This window comes from Podarcis vaucheri (assembly GCF_965113315.1).
Source record: "Podarcis vaucheri genome assembly, chromosome: 13".
NCBI lineage: Eukaryota > Metazoa > Chordata > Lepidosauria > Squamata > Lacertidae > Podarcis > Podarcis vaucheri.
In genome coordinates, this window is record NC_138751.1 from 57,148,629 (window position 1) to 57,165,911 (window position 17,283).

The 17,283-nt window shown below is 47.6% G+C and overlaps 1 protein-coding gene across 5 annotated transcripts; it reads left to right on the top strand.

Moving 5' to 3' along the window:
* The first annotated feature begins 470 nt into the window (after nt 1-470).
* On the top strand, nt 471-15,431 carry USP30 (ubiquitin specific peptidase 30). 5 transcript variants are annotated; one of them, XM_082196113.1, is made up of 14 exons: nt 472-574; nt 1,027-1,273; nt 1,366-1,475; nt 3,812-3,991; nt 5,652-5,755; nt 7,117-7,302; nt 7,793-7,835; nt 8,319-8,416; nt 8,925-8,984; nt 9,103-9,189; nt 10,170-10,247; nt 12,742-12,925; nt 13,936-14,044; nt 14,395-15,431. In XM_082196113.1, the coding sequence occupies exons 3-14, from the start codon at nt 1,376-1,378 to the stop codon at nt 14,657-14,659; spliced, it is 1,494 nt and encodes a 497-aa protein (XP_082052239.1). In that variant the 5' UTR covers nt 472-574; nt 1,027-1,273; nt 1,366-1,375; the 3' UTR covers nt 14,660-15,431. The 5 variants fall into 5 exon arrangements, with proteins under 5 accessions (XP_082052237.1, XP_082052238.1, XP_082052239.1 ...); XM_082196111.1 differs by lacking the exon at nt 1,027-1,273 and having other exon boundaries at nt 471-574; XM_082196112.1 differs by lacking the exon at nt 1,027-1,273 and having other exon boundaries at nt 471-574; nt 7,117-7,215.
* The last annotated feature ends 1,852 nt before the right edge of the window (nt 15,432-17,283 follow it).

Sequence of the window (17,283 nt, forward strand, 5' to 3'; positions counted from 1 at the left end):
TGCACGTAACAAAATATGTATTTTATCAAAGTAATTGTTGAACTGAAATACAATTAAGAAGAAGTATATTAATAGTGAAATACAATTAAGAAGAAGTATATTAATAGTGAAATACAATTAAGAAGTATATTAATAGTGAAATACAATTAAGAAGTATATTAATAGTGAAATAATTATTATGTAGGTTTTATTTGTTTTTTTATCTTATATTTTGGAAGTGTACATCCAAGTTTTTCCCCCTTTAATTTTTTGGGGGGCCCGAAGCTACAGCTTGTTTGGCTTATTCGTAGACCCGGCACTGATCCTGGCGACAGGCTTTCGCTGTCTTGGTGCCCCGGAACCCTCTGCGCGGGGCCGGGCGGCGGGCGGGAGCCTCAGAGCGGTGCACGCCTTAGCAACCAGGCGGGCCCGTTGCTGGGGAGGTCCGGCTGCCCCGCCGCTTCCGTTCCGCCGCCGTCTCCCTTCCCCGCGCGCCCGAGGCGCTTCAGGGCGGGATGCTGCTGAGCCGCCGCGGGGTGGAGGAGCTCGGCAGGAGGGCGGCCAGGCGGCTCTTCCGGGCCGGAGGGGCGGCCAGGTCAGTCGGCGGGGGCGGAATGGAGCCTCACGGGGCGGGCGCAGTCTACCTCTGCGCCTGCAGGCTTCTGGGGAGGGGGCGTTGGAAGCAAGATGCTGGTCTGGATCCAGGAGGCATCCCGCTTCTGCTTCGTCGCCGCCGCCGCCGCTCTCTGCGTTTATCTCCCGCCTTTCCCCGGCCCCGTCTCCCCCTCCTCATTTAATCCCCCGAGAGAAGGCCGCGACTGGCCTCCTAGGGCACCCGGGGATCTTCAGGATGGCCGAGTGGGGGAGTCCAAGTCAAGAATATCCGCATTATCTGATTATCAAGTATAGTTCCAGATTTGCCAGGATTGTCATGAGGGTTGTATTGAAAATGATGATTCCCTTTCATATGCAATAAAGGAATGTCATATAAAAAGTGTCTTTGCCAAAATCTCAAATAATGTGTATCCCCCCCGCCCCCAATTATAGCTCTGCAGTCGTACCTTGGTTGTTGAATGCCTTGGTACGCGTCCATTTTGGCTCCCAAACACTGCAAACCCGGAAGTGAGTGTTCTGGTTTGTGAACGTTCTTTGGAAGCCGGACATCTGATGTGGCTTCCGCGGCTTCCGACTGAGTGCAAGAAGCTCCTGCAGCCAATCGGAAGCTGTGCCTTGGTCTTCGAACATTTTTGGAAGTCGAACAGACTTCCAGAATGGATTCCATTTGACGACCAAGGTACTGGCTGTATTCTGGAGTTCCAGTGTAATATTTTGGGCTGTTTGTTTACAGATGTATATTGGGTTCACCCCTCTCTCTTTTCTTCTTAGGTATAAAGTAATGAAGAATTGGGGAGTGATTGGTGGGATTGCAGCTGCTCTTGCTGCAAGCATCTATGTCTTATGGGGCCCCATCACAGAGAGAAAAAAATGCAGAAAAGGTAAATGAAAGAGAGACTAGGGAGGAGTGAGTGGGGCAGGTGAGTTTGCACCTTGCATCTCCTGATCCCAACAAAAAGAGTCTCATATAAATATTGGGGTCTTCCTTGGCCACTGAATCCCAACAGGAGAGCCCTTTTGTCTTTTTTGAAGGTGTGCTGTTGTGCTTAAAATGGCCAGTGGTGGCCATACAGAAAACTAAAACATAACTGAGGCCCTGTCTGCAGGATGATTGTCTTAAAATTAAAAACTGGAGGAAGGAAAGCAAAATGGAAGAAGACAGCAGTTGGGACTAAACAGAGTGAACAAATGCTTTTTGACACTCTAGAATCAAAAGCAGAAAGAAAGACTGATGTCAGGTGGAAGGGTTTCCAACTAAAACGGGGATGGGGAAAACTGGACCTTCAGGTGTTGTTGCCAACTCCCATCGTCCTGGCCACTGACCATGCTGATTGGAGTTGGAGACCAACAGCACCTAGAGGGCTGCAGATGTTCCCCATCCCTGAACTATAGGAGGATGCAGCTGATACGTGCAGAATGATGGGAGTGTAAACTGCAGGGATGGGGAAGTTGAAGCCCTCCAAAGGTTTTTGTACTCCCAACTCCAATCAACCCCAGCAAGCATGGCCAGCACTCAGGGATGATGGGAGTTGGAGTCCAGCAACATCTGGAGGGCTGCGGGTTCCCTTTGCTGGTAGAGAGAAAGAAGGGAAGATTAATAAGGAAGAGCAAGACCACAGAGATGTTTGGAAGTAAGTCCAAGAAGTTTAATTGGGAGCGGGAGGGCGGGGAGTGCAAATGGAGGAATAAGGTCAGAACAACATGCAGAAAAAATGTTCGTTTATTAAATTCATTGGGAGCTTGTTTACCAAGATAACTCAACACTACTTGCAATGTAATAAAGGAAGCCTATACATTAAAACCAGCATAAAAGAAAAGCAAAGAAAAACAAAGAAAAATCTAAAAGACAACCCTATTTTTAAAAGGCAGGATTAAAACATTCCACCTACTCCAGGAGACCACATATAAGTAAGAGCCCAGGGGCTGGTGGAAAAGGAGTGTTTCTGTCTCCTGCCTAGAGCTGTGTGATGATGGTGTCAGACGAGGCATTCATAGAATCATAGAATCATAGAATCATAGAGTTGGAAGAGACCACAAGGGCCATCGAGTCCAACCCCCTGCCAAGCAGGAAACACCATCAGAGCACTCCTGACATATGGTTGTCAAGCCTCTGCTTAAAGACCTCCAAAGTAGGAGACTCCACCACACTCCTTGGCAGCAAATTCCACTGTCGAACAGCTCTTACTGTCAGGAAGTTCTTCCTAATGTTTAGGTGGAATCTTCTTTCTTGTAGTTTGGATCCATTGCTCCGTGTCCGCTTCTCCGGAGCAGCAGAAAACAACCTTTCTCCCTCCTCTATGTGACATCCTTTTATATATTTGAACATGGCTATCATATCACCCCTTAACCTCCTCTTCTCCAGGCTAAACATGCCCAGCTCCCTTAGCCGTTCCTCATAAGGCATCGTTTCCAGGCCTTTGACCATTTTGGTTGCCCTCCTCTGGACACGTTCCAGTTTGTCAGTGTCCTTCTTGAATTGTGGTGCCCAGAACTGGACACAGTACTCCAGGTGTGGTCTGACCAGAGCAGAATACAGTGGCACTATTACTTCCCTTGATCTAGATGCTATACTCCTATTGATGCAGCCCAGAATTGCATTGGCTTTTTTAGCTGCCGCGTCACACTGTTGGCTCATGTCAAGTTTGTGGTCAACCAAGACTCCTAGATCCTTTTCACATGTACTGCTCTCAAGCCAGGTGTCACCCATCTTGTATTTGTGCCTCTCATTTTTTTTGCCCAAGTGCAATACTTTACATTTCTCCCTGTTAAAATTCATCTTGTTTATTTTTGCCCAGTTCTCTAATCTGTCAAGGTCGTTTTGAAGTGTGATCCTGTCCTCTGGGGTGTTAGCCACCCCTCCCAGTTTGGTGTCATCTGCAAATTTGATCAGGATGCCCTTGAGTCCATCATCCAAGTCGTTGATAAAGATGTTGAATAAGACCGGGCCCAAGACAGAACCCTGTGGCACCCCACTAGTCACTCTTTTCCAGGATGAAGAGGAACCATTGATGAGCACCCTTTGGGTTCGGTCAGCCAGCCAGTTACAAATCCACTGAGTGGTAGCATAGTCAAGACCGCATTCAAGACCTGTCATTCTGCAAATGACAGGACAAGGAGCAGCATTTAGGGCAGGGCAGAGCAGAGGGACTGGAGAGTAAAAGCAGGAAGGCTGTGTTCAGAAGGTTGCAGCAATTGCAGTGATGTATTTTCCCCCCAGGGCTAGTGCCAGGTCTTCTCAACCTGGGAAACACATGCTTCATGAACTCACTTCTCCAGGGGCTGTCTGCTTGTCCGTCCTTCATCAAATGGCTGGAAGGATTCACAGTTCAGTACCAGGTCAGCCAGAGTGAGACGTCTGGGAAGTATTTGTCCCTGACCCTGCTCCACCTCCTGAAAGGTAAAGGTCCCTTTGTGTTATTTTGGGTGCATAACACAAAGCATGAAGCAAGCCACTTCTTTTCCTTTTATCAAGCACAGTGGAACCTCAGTTGTCAAACACTTCGGAAGTCGAACATTTTGACTTTTGAATGCCGACAACCTGGCAGTGAATGCTGCTGTTTTCGAACGCACCTTGGCAGTCAAATGGCTTCCGAGGCACGTCTCCATTTTTTTATGGCTTTTGCTTTTTGTGCTTCAGTTGTCAAATGTTGTGGAAGTTGAACGGTCTCCCAGAACAGATTACGTTTGACAACTGAGGTTCCACTATATGTCTTAATTTAATTTGTTACATAAGTAGAGAAAACAGTTGCAAACCTCAAAACAAGAAAACTGTGTTTAAAAAAGAACAACAGACTAAAGGTAAACAGTACAGTAAACAGTACCTACAAATACTTAGCATCACATACCTTATGGGGAAAAGCACCTCCAAGCTAAGATTGTAAAATGACGTACAAATATTATATGAGATATACAGTGGTACCTTGGGTTACATACGCTTCAGGTTACAGACTCTGCTAACCCAGAAATAGTGCTTCAGGTTAAAAACTTTGCTTCAGGATGAGAACAGAAATCGTGTTCCGGTGGCGCGGCAGCAGCAGGAGGCGCCATTAGCTAAAGTGGTGCTTCAGGTTAAGAACAGTTTCAGGTTAAGTACGGACCTGCGGAATGAATTGAGTACTTAACCCGAGGTTCCACTGTACCAAGAATACTAGCAATCGCTTTCCTGAACTGTCTCATTAACAATAAGAATAATCAATCCTCTTCAAAACATATATTAACATAGGTAGACCACATGTCCCAACAAGATATCCAAATGACCAGATAAGATACACATTCAATCATAGAAAGGGCAATGAGATCTTCAGACCACTGAGTAATGCATGGTGAGTGTTTATCCTTCCAGCATACGTCTCTGCAACTGTAAGGGCTCACAGGATTAACTTTTGTTGCCTATCTGATAGTCCTCACATCATAGGAATATAATTGTGTATGGTCATTCACAAGTATCAAGAATTTTTCCAAAACAGTCAATGTGAACAGCAATTTCTGTCCAAACAGAAGACACCACAGGACATCCCCACAAGAGGCATTATATTACATTGCCAGCATCTATCTGAACTGCTCTGTTCTTTCCTATAAAGGTGCTATGGGGCCCAAAACATATCTCATCTTATTAGAACCCAGTGGCGTTATCCCATAAAGCTCAATGCTGGAAGATTCAGGACAGACAAAAGGAGGTGATTCTCCACACAGTTAAACTTCTGGAATTTGCTCCCTCTGGTTGTAGTGATGGCCACCAAATTGCACAGCTTTAAAGGAGGTTTGGCAATTCATGGAGGATAAGGCTGTTAGTCAGGAAGACTGCTCTGCCTCCAGTCTTGGGTGGGGGCTGTGTGCTGGGGGCATGAGTGGGGAGAGGGCTGTTACGCTGGTGTCCCATTTGGAGGCTTCCCAAAGGCCACTGTGGAAAGAAGAATGCTGGGCAAGATGGTTTTACTTAATTCCGTTTACACAAGTGGAGAGAACTTTCTGTAGAATAAGAGGAACGTATGTTTAGGATGAGTGAATTCATTTCTGTGCGTGGTCTGCATTGACTATTTTGTGTTTGATGCATTCAGCTTTATCCTGCCAAGAGGTGACCGAAGATGACTTCCTGGATGCAAGCTGCTTGTTGGAGGTCCTGAGGATGTACAGGTGGCAGATCTCCTCTTTCGAAGAGCAGGTAGCTGCCCAAGTGGTGTAAGGCACCAGAGTATGCTTCTCTGTTGCTGTTGTTTTCTACAGCCTTGACATCTGGCACATAACAAGCAAAAGCCAGTCGCTGGGGGACACGAGCGGGAGAGGACTATTTCTCTCTCATCTCTTGCAGCCTTTCCAGATACTTCCCAGTATCGGAAGGAGGTTGCTTGGACGAGATGGGCCTTTGGTCTGATCCAGCAGGGCTCTTGTGTTACGTTAAAGAATTGTGGCTTTGTTTACAGCAGATGTGGAGAGCCTGCTGCCCTCCAGATTTTAGTGGATTATGACTCACATCACCCATGATGGCTGGCTGTCCTGGCTGGGACTGATGGGAGTTGGAATCAGCAGCCCCTGGAGGGCCACTGGTTCTTCACCCTTGATTTACGGCCTTCCCAGTTTATTTTAACTGCTTTGCGCTGCCTTTTTAAGTGGGTGGGAAAAGGCCTGAATACTCACTGCAAGGGTGGGGAACCTGTGGTCTGAATGCAGACCTTAAGACCCCCATGTCTGGCCTTCAGGACTCTCCCCAGACCTCACCCCACTTCTGCCCTCCTCCACACACCCCTTGATTACTTTTGAAACTTGCTGAAGGCTGTGTGAAAGCCAACCATCCCCACTCAGTGCACAAAGGAGACTGCCTGCCCGCTGCATCTCTGTCTGAGGCACAACTCTAGTGTTACCTTTTTTTCCATTCTTCTCCTGCATGCAGATATGTGGGAAGCCACCTTAAGGTGAGTCAGACTATTAGACCGCCCAGCTTTGCATTGTTGTCTTGGACAATCAGCAGTTCTCTGAGGTCAGAGGGAGGCCTTTCCCAGATCTGCCACCTCAGATCCCTTTGATGGGGGATGGCAAGGTGTGAATCTGGGAACTTCTGCACACAAATCTGCTCAGTAGAAGAAGAAGAGTTTGGATTTGATATCCCGCCTTTCACTCCCCTTCAGGAGTCTCAAAGCGGCTAACATTCTCCTTTCCCTTCCTCCCCCACAACAAACACTCTGTGAGGTGAGTGGGGCTGAGAGACTTCACAGAAGTGTGACTGGACCAAGGTCACCCAGCAGCTGCATGTGGAGGAGCGGAGACGCGAACCCGGTTTCCCAGATTACGTGACTACCGCTCTTAACCACTACACCACAACCTGCTGTGAAGGAACCCTGGCCTCTTGATCTTCCATGTTGCCTTGCTGAAGGTCCATCTAAAAATGCAAGCTGAATTTTCAGGATTCAGTTTTTTTCTTGGGAGTTGCAAAAATGTACCTCAAGGGCAACATACATTATCCCCTGTTGTCTACTTTTCTGGTGAGCTTGGCCTGGCATTCTGAGCTTTCTGCTGTTCTTTTGGTAGGATGCTCACGAGCTGTTCCATGTCCTCACCTCCTCGCTGGAAGATGAATGGGACCGCCAGCTGCGGGTCGTGCATCTGTTTGATGTGCATTCTCTGGAGGTGAGCACTCAAGAGACACGGGGGCTGCAAAGCAACCTTTCCTATAGGCAAGGTTGCAGCATTTGGGACTTTTCATCTAGAGAAAAGGTGAGCAAGAGGTGACATGGAAGTTTATAAAATTAGTTGGAGGCAGCAAGGCTTCTGAATAAACCACAGAAGGGGAGAGGGCTCCTGTGCGCCTTTGGGTTTTCCAAAAGAGGCATCTGGTCGGCCGCTGTGAGAACAAGGTGTTGGACGAGGTGAGCCTCCATTGGCCTGATCCAGCAGGCTCCTATTATGTTCTTATAATTTGGTGGGCTGCCCAGCTGAAGAGACCTACGTAAGATTCTGCTTTTAAGCTGTTTTTTCAAAGTTGTGCTTCCCTGTACTGCCTGGGGTGGTATTCAGCCAAGTATAATTCCGAATGGACTCACTGAAGTTAATTAACATTGGGCCCATCAGTCTCAATGGATCTACTCTTGAGTATGGCTGAGTTGGATGCCACCCTTGTCACTTAAGTGTGCAATAGTGAAGGTATCAGCATGTGGAAAGTCTTTTCTTTTTAAAAACTAACTTTATTTTGTGTTTGTCTGTATAGAAGCCAGAAATTCTACAAAAGCAAATATGCTCCAGGACAAGAGGTAAAAACACTTTTCTGATTTGGTGAAATGTAGCAGATACTATTTGTACTAGTGATATAAAAACCCAAACACCTCTGGGCTATGGCCTGATTTTGTTGTCTGCATGGGGCGACTGTGACAGGAGCTGAAAGGGTGTCTGGCTATTGGAATCACTCTTTAACCTTGTCTAATGACATTACTAAATTTGTGTAGCACCCTTCATTCGCAGATCTAAAATTGCAATATAAAAACCACAAAATACTTAGTAAAAATAAGAACAACAAACCAATACACACACCCCAAACACATTTAAAAGGGCATCGCATGTCTATTGGCCAAAGGCCTTGTTGAAGAGGAACATTTTTGCCTGGCACCTAAAGTCTTTAAACTAGCCTAACTCTATCCTGGTGTTTCCAGATACAAGATTATCAGGAGGGCACTAGTCACAGTGCCTGGCAAAACAATAGAACAGTCAGACGGAACAACCTTTATTTTGGTTTGTAGGGCCTCCTCCTCCTCCTGTGTTGAGTCACTGGAAGCTGCAGCATCCTTTTCATGGCAGGTTGACGAGCAACATGGTCTGCAAGCATTGCAAACACCAGGTCCGTAAGTCTGTGTGAGAGAAAGAGGCATACAGATTGCAGGAAATCAATGGGCGGGTGGAGCTAAGACCCAGGGAGGACCGAGTCACTTCCCATTTAGATGGGCTGAAGAGGAGCTGCCAAGGGGGTGACCCTCTGCTCCCCACAACTGAGACTATTCTTTGGGGGGTGTTATTGCTTCCAGGGTGGGCAGCCTGCTTTGAAGAGTTGTTGTCCTTGGTAGTGCTTTAGTGCAGGAGAGGGGAGCCTCTTTAAACTTCGGGTGGGGTTGGTGGGGCTCATTCCAGTGGTGGGAAGGGGTAGAGGGTAAGGCTGGCGGAGTTTGGTATGTGACTCTGCTCTTTGGTACGGCAGGGTTCATTTCAAAAGGGTTTCCTAGACCTCCCCCCATCTCTTTATTCTCTGCCCAGGCAGGCAAAGAGCATCATCATGAAAGTTGGGGGGAGCAAGAAGTAAGGTGTTTACGTTATAAATCCTCGTTGAGACGTTTGGGCTCTTTTTCTTTCAGAGTCCCCTCAGATACGACACTTTTGACAGCCTTTCCCTGAGCATCCCTGCCACCGTGTGGGTAAGGCACCCTCCTGTGGGAATCCCTTGCAGCTGCCCAAGCACAGCCCTTTTCTGACTCACGGGGTTTAAGGACGGGTGCCAGCACTTCCTGTTTCACTCCCCCCCCTCCCCCACAGGGCCACCCACTGACCCTGGACCAGTGCCTCCACCACTTCATCTCCACCGAGTCAGTCAAGGACGTCTTGTGTGACAATTGCACAAAAGTAAGTCTCTTGGTTGCAGTGACCCCCTCCCCTGGTGCATTTGGTGCAGATTAATTGCCCCTTGATACATCTGAAAGATGCTTTTATTTCCTAGGTACTCCATTCTCTTCCTGGTCCTCTTGTGGGCTTAGAAAAGAGTGGTTGGGGGTTTTTGTGTTTCTGGCTGATGTTGTGGATCTTGAAGTTGCAGAAGATGCTGCGCCCCATTCATGGTTTTTGTGGGGAGCCTTTTCTGTTGCAGGAACTATGACCCACCTGCGGCTCTTAGAATGGCTGATAACCCTTCCATGGTCTTACTCTAGGCACCATCCTGGTTTTTCGATGTGGGTAAGCTGCCCATGGTTCGAAAGACCAGCTTAAAGGATTCTCCCCCACCTCCGAGTAAAGCTTAAAATGCAAAATTTACAGTGCTTGTGAATTATGCCATCTGCTTCAGGATTGCTATACATGGATACATCAAATGTAGTACACTTAGTAAGTAGTACAGTATGGTCGCATCTTGCACAGGGATGGTGCATGTATGCCAAAACATGTATACTCAAACCTCCCGTGTGCAACCATCCTTATCTTATGGAGCTGGTGCACCAGGCAGGACTCCCACCCACCCCCAAACAGAACCTGGGCTCTGCGATGCTCTTGCGAGAGCTTGCAAAAACTTGGGCAGCCCCATGAGATGTTGCAAGAGCATCCCAGAGCCTGCACACTGAGCAGGACTTGCCTGATAAGCAAGGCAGAGAGCTTCAAAGCTCTTGATGAGCTGGGAAAACCCAGCACAAAGGGCCTTTTAAGCTCTCTGCCTTGTGTGCAATTTATTTGCGCAATTTCAGCTGGCCAGCTTTCAACTGCACAAGGTTGAAATTGCGCAAGTTAATTACAGGTAAAATGTGATCATACTATAGATTTCTCAGAGTGGTCTGTGCCTGTACCATACGTGGTTGGTTTATAATTCATTTTGGCTTCCTCTACCCACCCACCCCCAGATTCAGGCCAAAGAAGGGACTGGGCAAATCATGGAGAACCAGAGAACAACATTTGTCAAACAGCTAAAACTGGGAAAGGTAAGAAAACCGTCTTAGCATGGAGTTTCCAAGATCACCATAAGAGCAGTTTCTTATTTTCTTTATTGTTGTTTAGTCGTGTCCGACTCTTCGTGACTCCATGGACCAGAGCATGCCAGGCACCTCTGTCTTCTTTACCAAGAATCAAAATAATGTATGCAAACTACACCAAATTAACAAAATGCTGTCAATAAATTCAGCCGGCTGCAATATCACACTTTATGCAGCTTGCCTTTTAAAATATAAGAGGGAAAAAGAAAAGAAATAAAATGTTCCCCCCTTTCTTTGTTTACCAAATAAGATTCTCAACTTACTAAGTCAGTTCAAGTTTGAATTTCAAATCATTATAAAATAATAATAATAATAAATAATAATAATAATTTATTATTTATACCCCGCCCATCTGGCTGGGTATCCCCAGCCACTCTGGGCGGCTCCCAATCAAATATTAAAAACACAATACAGCATTAAACATTAAAAACATCCCTAAACAGGACTGCCTTCAAATGTCTTTTAAAAGTAGGATAGTTGCTTTTTTCCTTGACATCTGATGGGAGGGCGTTCCACAGGGCAGGTGCCACTACCGAGAAGGCCCTCTGGCTGGTTCCCTGTAACCTCACATCTTGCAGTGAAGGAAATTCCAGAAGGCCCTTGGAGCTAGACCTTAGTGTCCGGGCTGAACAATAGGGGTGGAGACACTCCTTCAGGTATACAGGACCGAGGCTGTCCAGGGCTTTAAAGGTCAGCACCAACACTTTGACTTGTGCTCGGAAACATACCGGGAGCCGATGCAGGTCTCTCAGGACTGGTTTTATATAGTCTTGGCGGCCACTCCCAGTCACCAGTCTAGCTGCCACATTCTGAATTGCAGTTTCCGAGCCACCTTCAAAGGTAGCCCCACATAGAGTGCATTGCAGTAGTCCAAGCGGCAGATAACTAGAGCATGCACCACTCTGGCAAGATAGTTAGCGGGCAGGGAGGGTCTCAGCCTGCATACCAGATGGAGCTGGTAGACAGCTGCCCTGGACACAGAATTGACCTGCACCTCCAATGACTCCCAGGCTGTGCACCTGGTCCTTCAGGGGCACAGTTACCCCATACAAGACCAGGGAGTCCCCCACACCTGCCTGCCCCTGTCCCCCAAAAACTGTACTTCTGTCTTGTCAGGATACAACCTCAATCTGTTAGCTGCCACCCATCCTCCAACCGCCTCCAGGCACTCACACAGGACCTTCACCACCTTCACTGGTTCTGATTTGAAAGAGAGGTAGAGCTGGGTATCATCTCCATACTGATGAACACCCAGCCGAAACCCCCTGATGATCTCTCCCAGCAGCTTCATATAGATGTTAAAAAGCATGGGGGATAGGGTGGAACCCTGAGGCACCCCACAAGTGAGAGCCCAGGGGTCTGAACACTCATCCCCCAACACCACTTTCTGGACACGGCCCAGCATAAAGGAGTGGAACCACTGTATGGCAGTGCCCCCAGCTCCAGGGGCAGGTAGGTGTGGGGGACTCCCCAGCCCCTCTAGACGGTCCAGAAGGATCTTATGGTCGATGGTATCAAAGGCCACTGAGAGATCCAGCAGATAAATAAATAAATGTACAGTGGTACCTCGGGTTAAGTACTTAATTCGTGCCGGAGGTCTGTTCTTAACCTGAAGTACCACTTTAGCTTATGGGGCCTCCCGCTGCTGCTGCGCCGCCAGAGCATGATTTCTGTTCTCATCCTGAAGCAAAGTTCTTAACCCGAGGTAATATTTCTGGGTTAGTGGAGTCTGTAACCTGAAGCGTATGTAACCCGTGGTACCACTGTAATCTTAAATGCTTTGGCAATGCTTATATGTGTATGTATTAATATGGGCTACTAGTTGAAGAACTAAACAACTAGTCTTAAGTTTGGTGGTTTTGGAAACCTATAGAATTATTTGTTTTTCAAACACATCTGTAGTGCGTAACAGTGGTTTCTGTGGGCCTCCCCACCTGTGTGAGAAGCGATGGATAGCCAAAGGAACATAACCTGCCTTTGGGCTTTGTGCGAAAACCAACTTTCTGCTTGTGGTGCTTAGACTCCTAATTTCTGATTACATGTGTGCACATATATCGACTTGCACACCATTCATTCCATGTCTGGAAAATTAGAAATACTGGTGGATTTTGAATAAAGCTTTTAAAGAGCGATTCAGTTTGGCATGGTTGGTGTTTCATTGGGTGGGAAGACCTTGCTTCAAACCCCTCTGCAGCTATGGCGGCCTACCATGCAAGATAGTTGTGGAGAAAATGGGGTAGTTCATGTATTCCGGAAACTAAGGAGGCAAAAGATTTGGCAGTTGTAGTCCAAAGCATCTGGAGAACACAAGGTTGACGAAGGCAACAATCAAGCCTTCTGTGGCTTCTCTGCTGGAAACCCTCTGCCTCTATGGCGTCCACCACGCATCTTGGAACTAGGACAGCCACCTTCCCACCCCCTTTTTTTACATTTTGCTCTACAGCTACCTCAGTGTCTCTGTATCCACCTACAAAGGCTGAGCTGGTCCAACCATGGCATGCCCCTGAAACGAAACGAGCATGTGCAATTTGGCGAGTTCCTCATCATGGATGTCTACAAGCACCGCTTCCCTGCCCAGAAACCCAACCCTGCAGGCAGCCCACAGGCATCACCGGACCCCAAAGCCGGTAGGCAAGCAAAGTGAATGAGGACTTGGAAGGGAGAGAGACAGCAGGGGAGTTAGTCCTTGTGCTAAGCCAGCTCATTCCAGAAGCTAAGAGGTGAAAGACTGTGGGTCAATATGATTGGCCCACCTGGGCTCCTTATCGTAGAATTGGAAGAGACCCTGAGGGTCATCTAGTCCAACCCCCTGCAGATGGCCATCCAACCTCTGCTGAGGAAGGTCATCCACTGTGAGAAGAGGGTGCTGGGCTAGATGGGCCACTGGCCTGATCCAGCAGGCTCTTCCTATACACAGGACCACGTCAACAAGGCTGCACCCATCTGCCCTCCACCAGATGTGGCATCTAACCTCAGCTATGGGGCAGGTTGAGGCGTACGTGTGTGTTGGTATTGGAATTGACAACTGGGCTGGCCAGCCAGATCTAGCTTCATGCCAGTCTCAGATATGAAAAGGTTTAATGTCCACCTCCATGTGGCTTGCCTGGGAAAGATGTGTGGACAAGATTCTCTTCCAGCTAGAACTAAGAGGGCTTGTGTGGGGCCCATTTCCGGCCCTGCTCAGTGTCTGGAGGGAATGTGATCTTGCCTGGACAGAGAGGGCTATGTGTAGAAACCTAAATTTTTTCCATGGCTGGAATGGAGCCAGCTGTGCAAAGGTAAAGGAACATCTGCTGCTGCAGTCCCTTTGCCATCTGCTCTTCACATTGCTAGCAAGCAGAAGGGAATGTGGCCCTCTGGCTAAAGGGTTGCCACCCCTGGTTTAAAGCCGCCTTGCAGCTCAGTCCAGAAAGCAGTTTGTACCCCCACAGAAGGATCAGTTTCCCTGCCTCGTTGCCTGGAGGCAATTCTTGGTCGCCATAGGAAAGCAGCCATGTAGCTGTTTACAACCAACTTTCAGAGTTTTAAATAAAGGACACCGTACAAACCAGGCACAGCAGCATCCCCTTCTGTAATAAGCAAGCAACCAGTTTTAATAGTAACAACGATGCACTATGATTTTGGGGTCTTTTCATAGATGTGGAACAGGCGGGCAACAACAAATCCTCTTTTATGAATGGTACCTGCTCTCCATCCTTCCTTACATCCCCAGTAGCTTTCCCGTACATGACAGCACCTGACTGTAGGTAAGTAAGAACATTTGAAACTACTTCTAACTTTTCCCGGAGTGACCAGTAAATCTCCAGTCGTTCTAATGTTCCATCATGCCACTGATATTTTCTGTTGGCTGTCTGGGTTTCCCATATCAAAAGTGCAGTGAAGTGCCCAGCACACGTTTGCCCGCTTGGTTTATCTCAAGTCTGGATGCTGCTACAGGAGCATGGAAAGCAATTTGCAAATGGAGCCGTTGTTGCTTAACAAGGCTGGATCCCCTAGTAGTTCATTCCATAGAATGCTCTTGCTCATGGCAATACAAAGGGCACCATTGCTGCCTTGGACTAAACCAGTCTTCCTGTGTTTTTCCTTCATTTGGCAGTTCTCCATCATATCTGTACCGCCTGATGGCCGTTGTGGTCCACCATGGGGACATGCACTCAGGACACTTTGTCACGTATCGCCGATCTCCACCGACTTGCAAAAGCATGCTAGCCACCAGCAACCAGTGGTTGTGGATTTCAGATGATGTGGTGCACAAGACCACGTTGCAGGAAGTCCTTTCGTCCAGCGCCTATTTACTCTTTTACGAACGTGTCCACTCTAGACGGCAGCGCCAAAGCCAGGAGCATCGAGCTGAGGAGTGAAATGAATGCAGATCCAGCTGGCGTGCTTTTCTGAGGACAATGGCACACCCTCCGTCTTGCCATGCAAACGTCTTCCCCTACCTATAAGCTCCTGGTCAGTGGTCTGTGTTTGCGTGGCAGGAACAAGCACTTTGTATCAAAACATTGTGCCCTCCCCTCACCCCCTGTGGCCGTGCACAGCAGCATTAGAAAAGTGTGTTTTAAGTGTTAATAATCTTCTGAGCAGACTTAAAGACCTTCTAGCATCCCACTTCCTGTGTTGTGATGGAATTTCTTTGCGCTAATCAGTCAGATGAGCAGTTGCAAAGAACTTGTCCTAGTGAAGAAGAGAACCTACAAGTGCCTTGGTCGTATTTTGAATCCAGACAGAACTGGCTGTCAAGCGGGGGGACGGGGGACTTACCGCGTGGCTGCTTACCTAAAATCCCCAAGGGGGAGCAGGCGGTGGTGTGAGAATGCGTGACTTGGCTGTGTAGCTGGGAATCTACTGCCAACTCTTCACGTGGCAGCCTCAAGTGTGTGTGTGCAAGAGAAAAGCAGAAAGTGTCCAGCTTCTTTCTGCCTTCAGTGATGTTTTAATGACTTTGTCAAAACGATGATGCAATGAGCTGATAATTATGTCACATTTTCTCTTGAGAGTCCAGCTTGGCAAGGAATGGAACAGCTTTTCCTGTTTCTGGGTGGTTCTAGCACCATCCCAGGAAAAAAACCCCTCTGTGTCTTGATTTGAAGTCTTCAAACTTTTGTACAGAATAAACCTGTTTCTGCCAAATGTAGACTGCTGTTTTTGCTTAAACAGTTTTGTGTTGGTATAAGTGAAAACCTGTTCACGTCTATGTGAACTGGTCTTGTTGCTGCATAAAACTAGTTAAAAGGACCCTGGCTTGGTACTAATAAACACAGGTGTGTCATGCACCCTAAAGAGAACACCCCAGTGTTAACAACTGCGGTGGTTCTTCTTCTCTGCCCTTATCCTACCCTGCATCCCTGGCCTTAGCACCTGTAGTGGAAGCACAGTCTGCCAGAAACTCTCAGGCTAGGATTTGTGGCAATTATTCTTTCCCCTTCAAAGTGCTGTAGTTTACAAGCACAATGACTCTCACGGGCAGCAATTAGTCACAATAGGATCTTGGATTTACTACTCATTTCAATACCATGTGGCAGAAAATCTACCAATCTGCTTTTCAAGGAGCTGTATATTTTAACTTTGCCTTTTGGCTATGAGAAGTTTCCTTTGTGCTGCCAGAGTGAACTTCTGCTGCACAGCCCTGAGAGGTCATAGGCCCAGCCTTAGCTTCCTATGGCTATTTCATGACTTGCAAAGTCACACCCCTCTCCCCTTTTCTGAGGCTCAGAAATTGCCCCAAGGGCTCCCCAGAGTGGGTTGGTTATGGTGGCATGTACCATACTTCCATTAACCTTTATAACAGGCAGGAAACGTTTCCATAACTGAGTCCTTAACAACCAAAAGAACCAGGAAGGCTGCTCTATACAGTATCACTGGAGTGTAAGCCTGAAGCTAAGATGCCACTTTTGCCTTTATCTTGCTGTACAGCACTATGGGTTGTAGCCAACTATGTCCTACTCAGAGGATACCCCTGGAAATCAATGTCCATTAGTCATGAGCTTTAACTTAAATGGGACTGCAAGTAGATAAAGCACCAGCTACAATCAGAAGGTCGGCAGTTCAAATCCCTGTGATGGGGTGAGCTCCTGTTGCTCGGTCCCTTCTCCTGCCAACCTAGCAGTTCGAAAGCACATCAAAGTGCAAGTAGATAAATAGGTACCACTCCGGCGGGAAGGTAAACGGCATTTCCGTGCGCTGCTCTGGTTCACCAGAAGCAGCTTAGTCATGCTGGCCCCATGACCTGGAAGCTGTACGTCGGCTCCCTCAGCCAACTATGTCCTATTCAGAGGAGACCCATGGAAATCAATGTCCATTAGTCATGAGCTTTAACTTAAATGGGACTACTGTAAGTAGATATAGCACCAGCTACAGCCCTTATGCTTTTGGAGTCATACCAGAAATAATATTAGAAGAGGACCTGACCTTTGTAGCCTTTGTTCCTAGGTCAGGTGGATGATAAACAGAACTCCCTGTCTTGAGATATTCTATAACAAAGCCATTGATCTGCAAGATTTCGCCCTCCTTGCCTGGTATTGCCTCTTGCAACGCCCCTCTCCTCCTCTTTCCTTGATCACCCACTTGCTTCTTTCCGGGGTTGTTTTTTAGGAGGCCGGGGACTGGCTCCCTTATGGTCTGGAAAATACTAAATGGATGGTCCTATAGAAGGAAAGATCCAAAGAATCCTTCAGTTAAAGACTTAAGACTTTTAGCTCAATAGGAGCAAGAAAATTGATTAACTGTCATCTACAGGGGATGCGGGTGGCTCTGTGGGTTAAACCACAGAGCCTAGGACTTGCTGATCAGAAGGTCGGAGGTTTGAATCCCCGCGACATGGTTAGCTCCCATTGCTCGGTCCCTGCTCCTGCCAACCTTTGAAAGCACGTCAAAGTGCAAGCAGATAAATAGGTACCGCTCCGGCGGGAAGGTAAACGGCGTTTCCGTGCGCTGCTCTGGTTCGCCAGAAGCGGCTTAGTCATGCTGGCCACATGACCCGGAA

Bases quoted from the DNA above. Each gene is read 5' to 3' on its own strand.
- USP30 (XM_082196111.1), top strand. From the start codon at position 495: ATGCTGCTGAGCCGCCGCGGGGTGGAGGAGCTCGGCAGGAGGGCGGCC. The intron at 12,926-13,935 runs GTAGGCAAGCAA...GTCTTTTCATAG, and splicing joins ATCACCGGACCCCAAAGCCG to ATGTGGAACAGGCGGGCAAC. The intron at 14,045-14,394 runs GTAAGTAAGAAC...TTCATTTGGCAG, and splicing joins ATGACAGCACCTGACTGTAG to TTCTCCATCATATCTGTACC.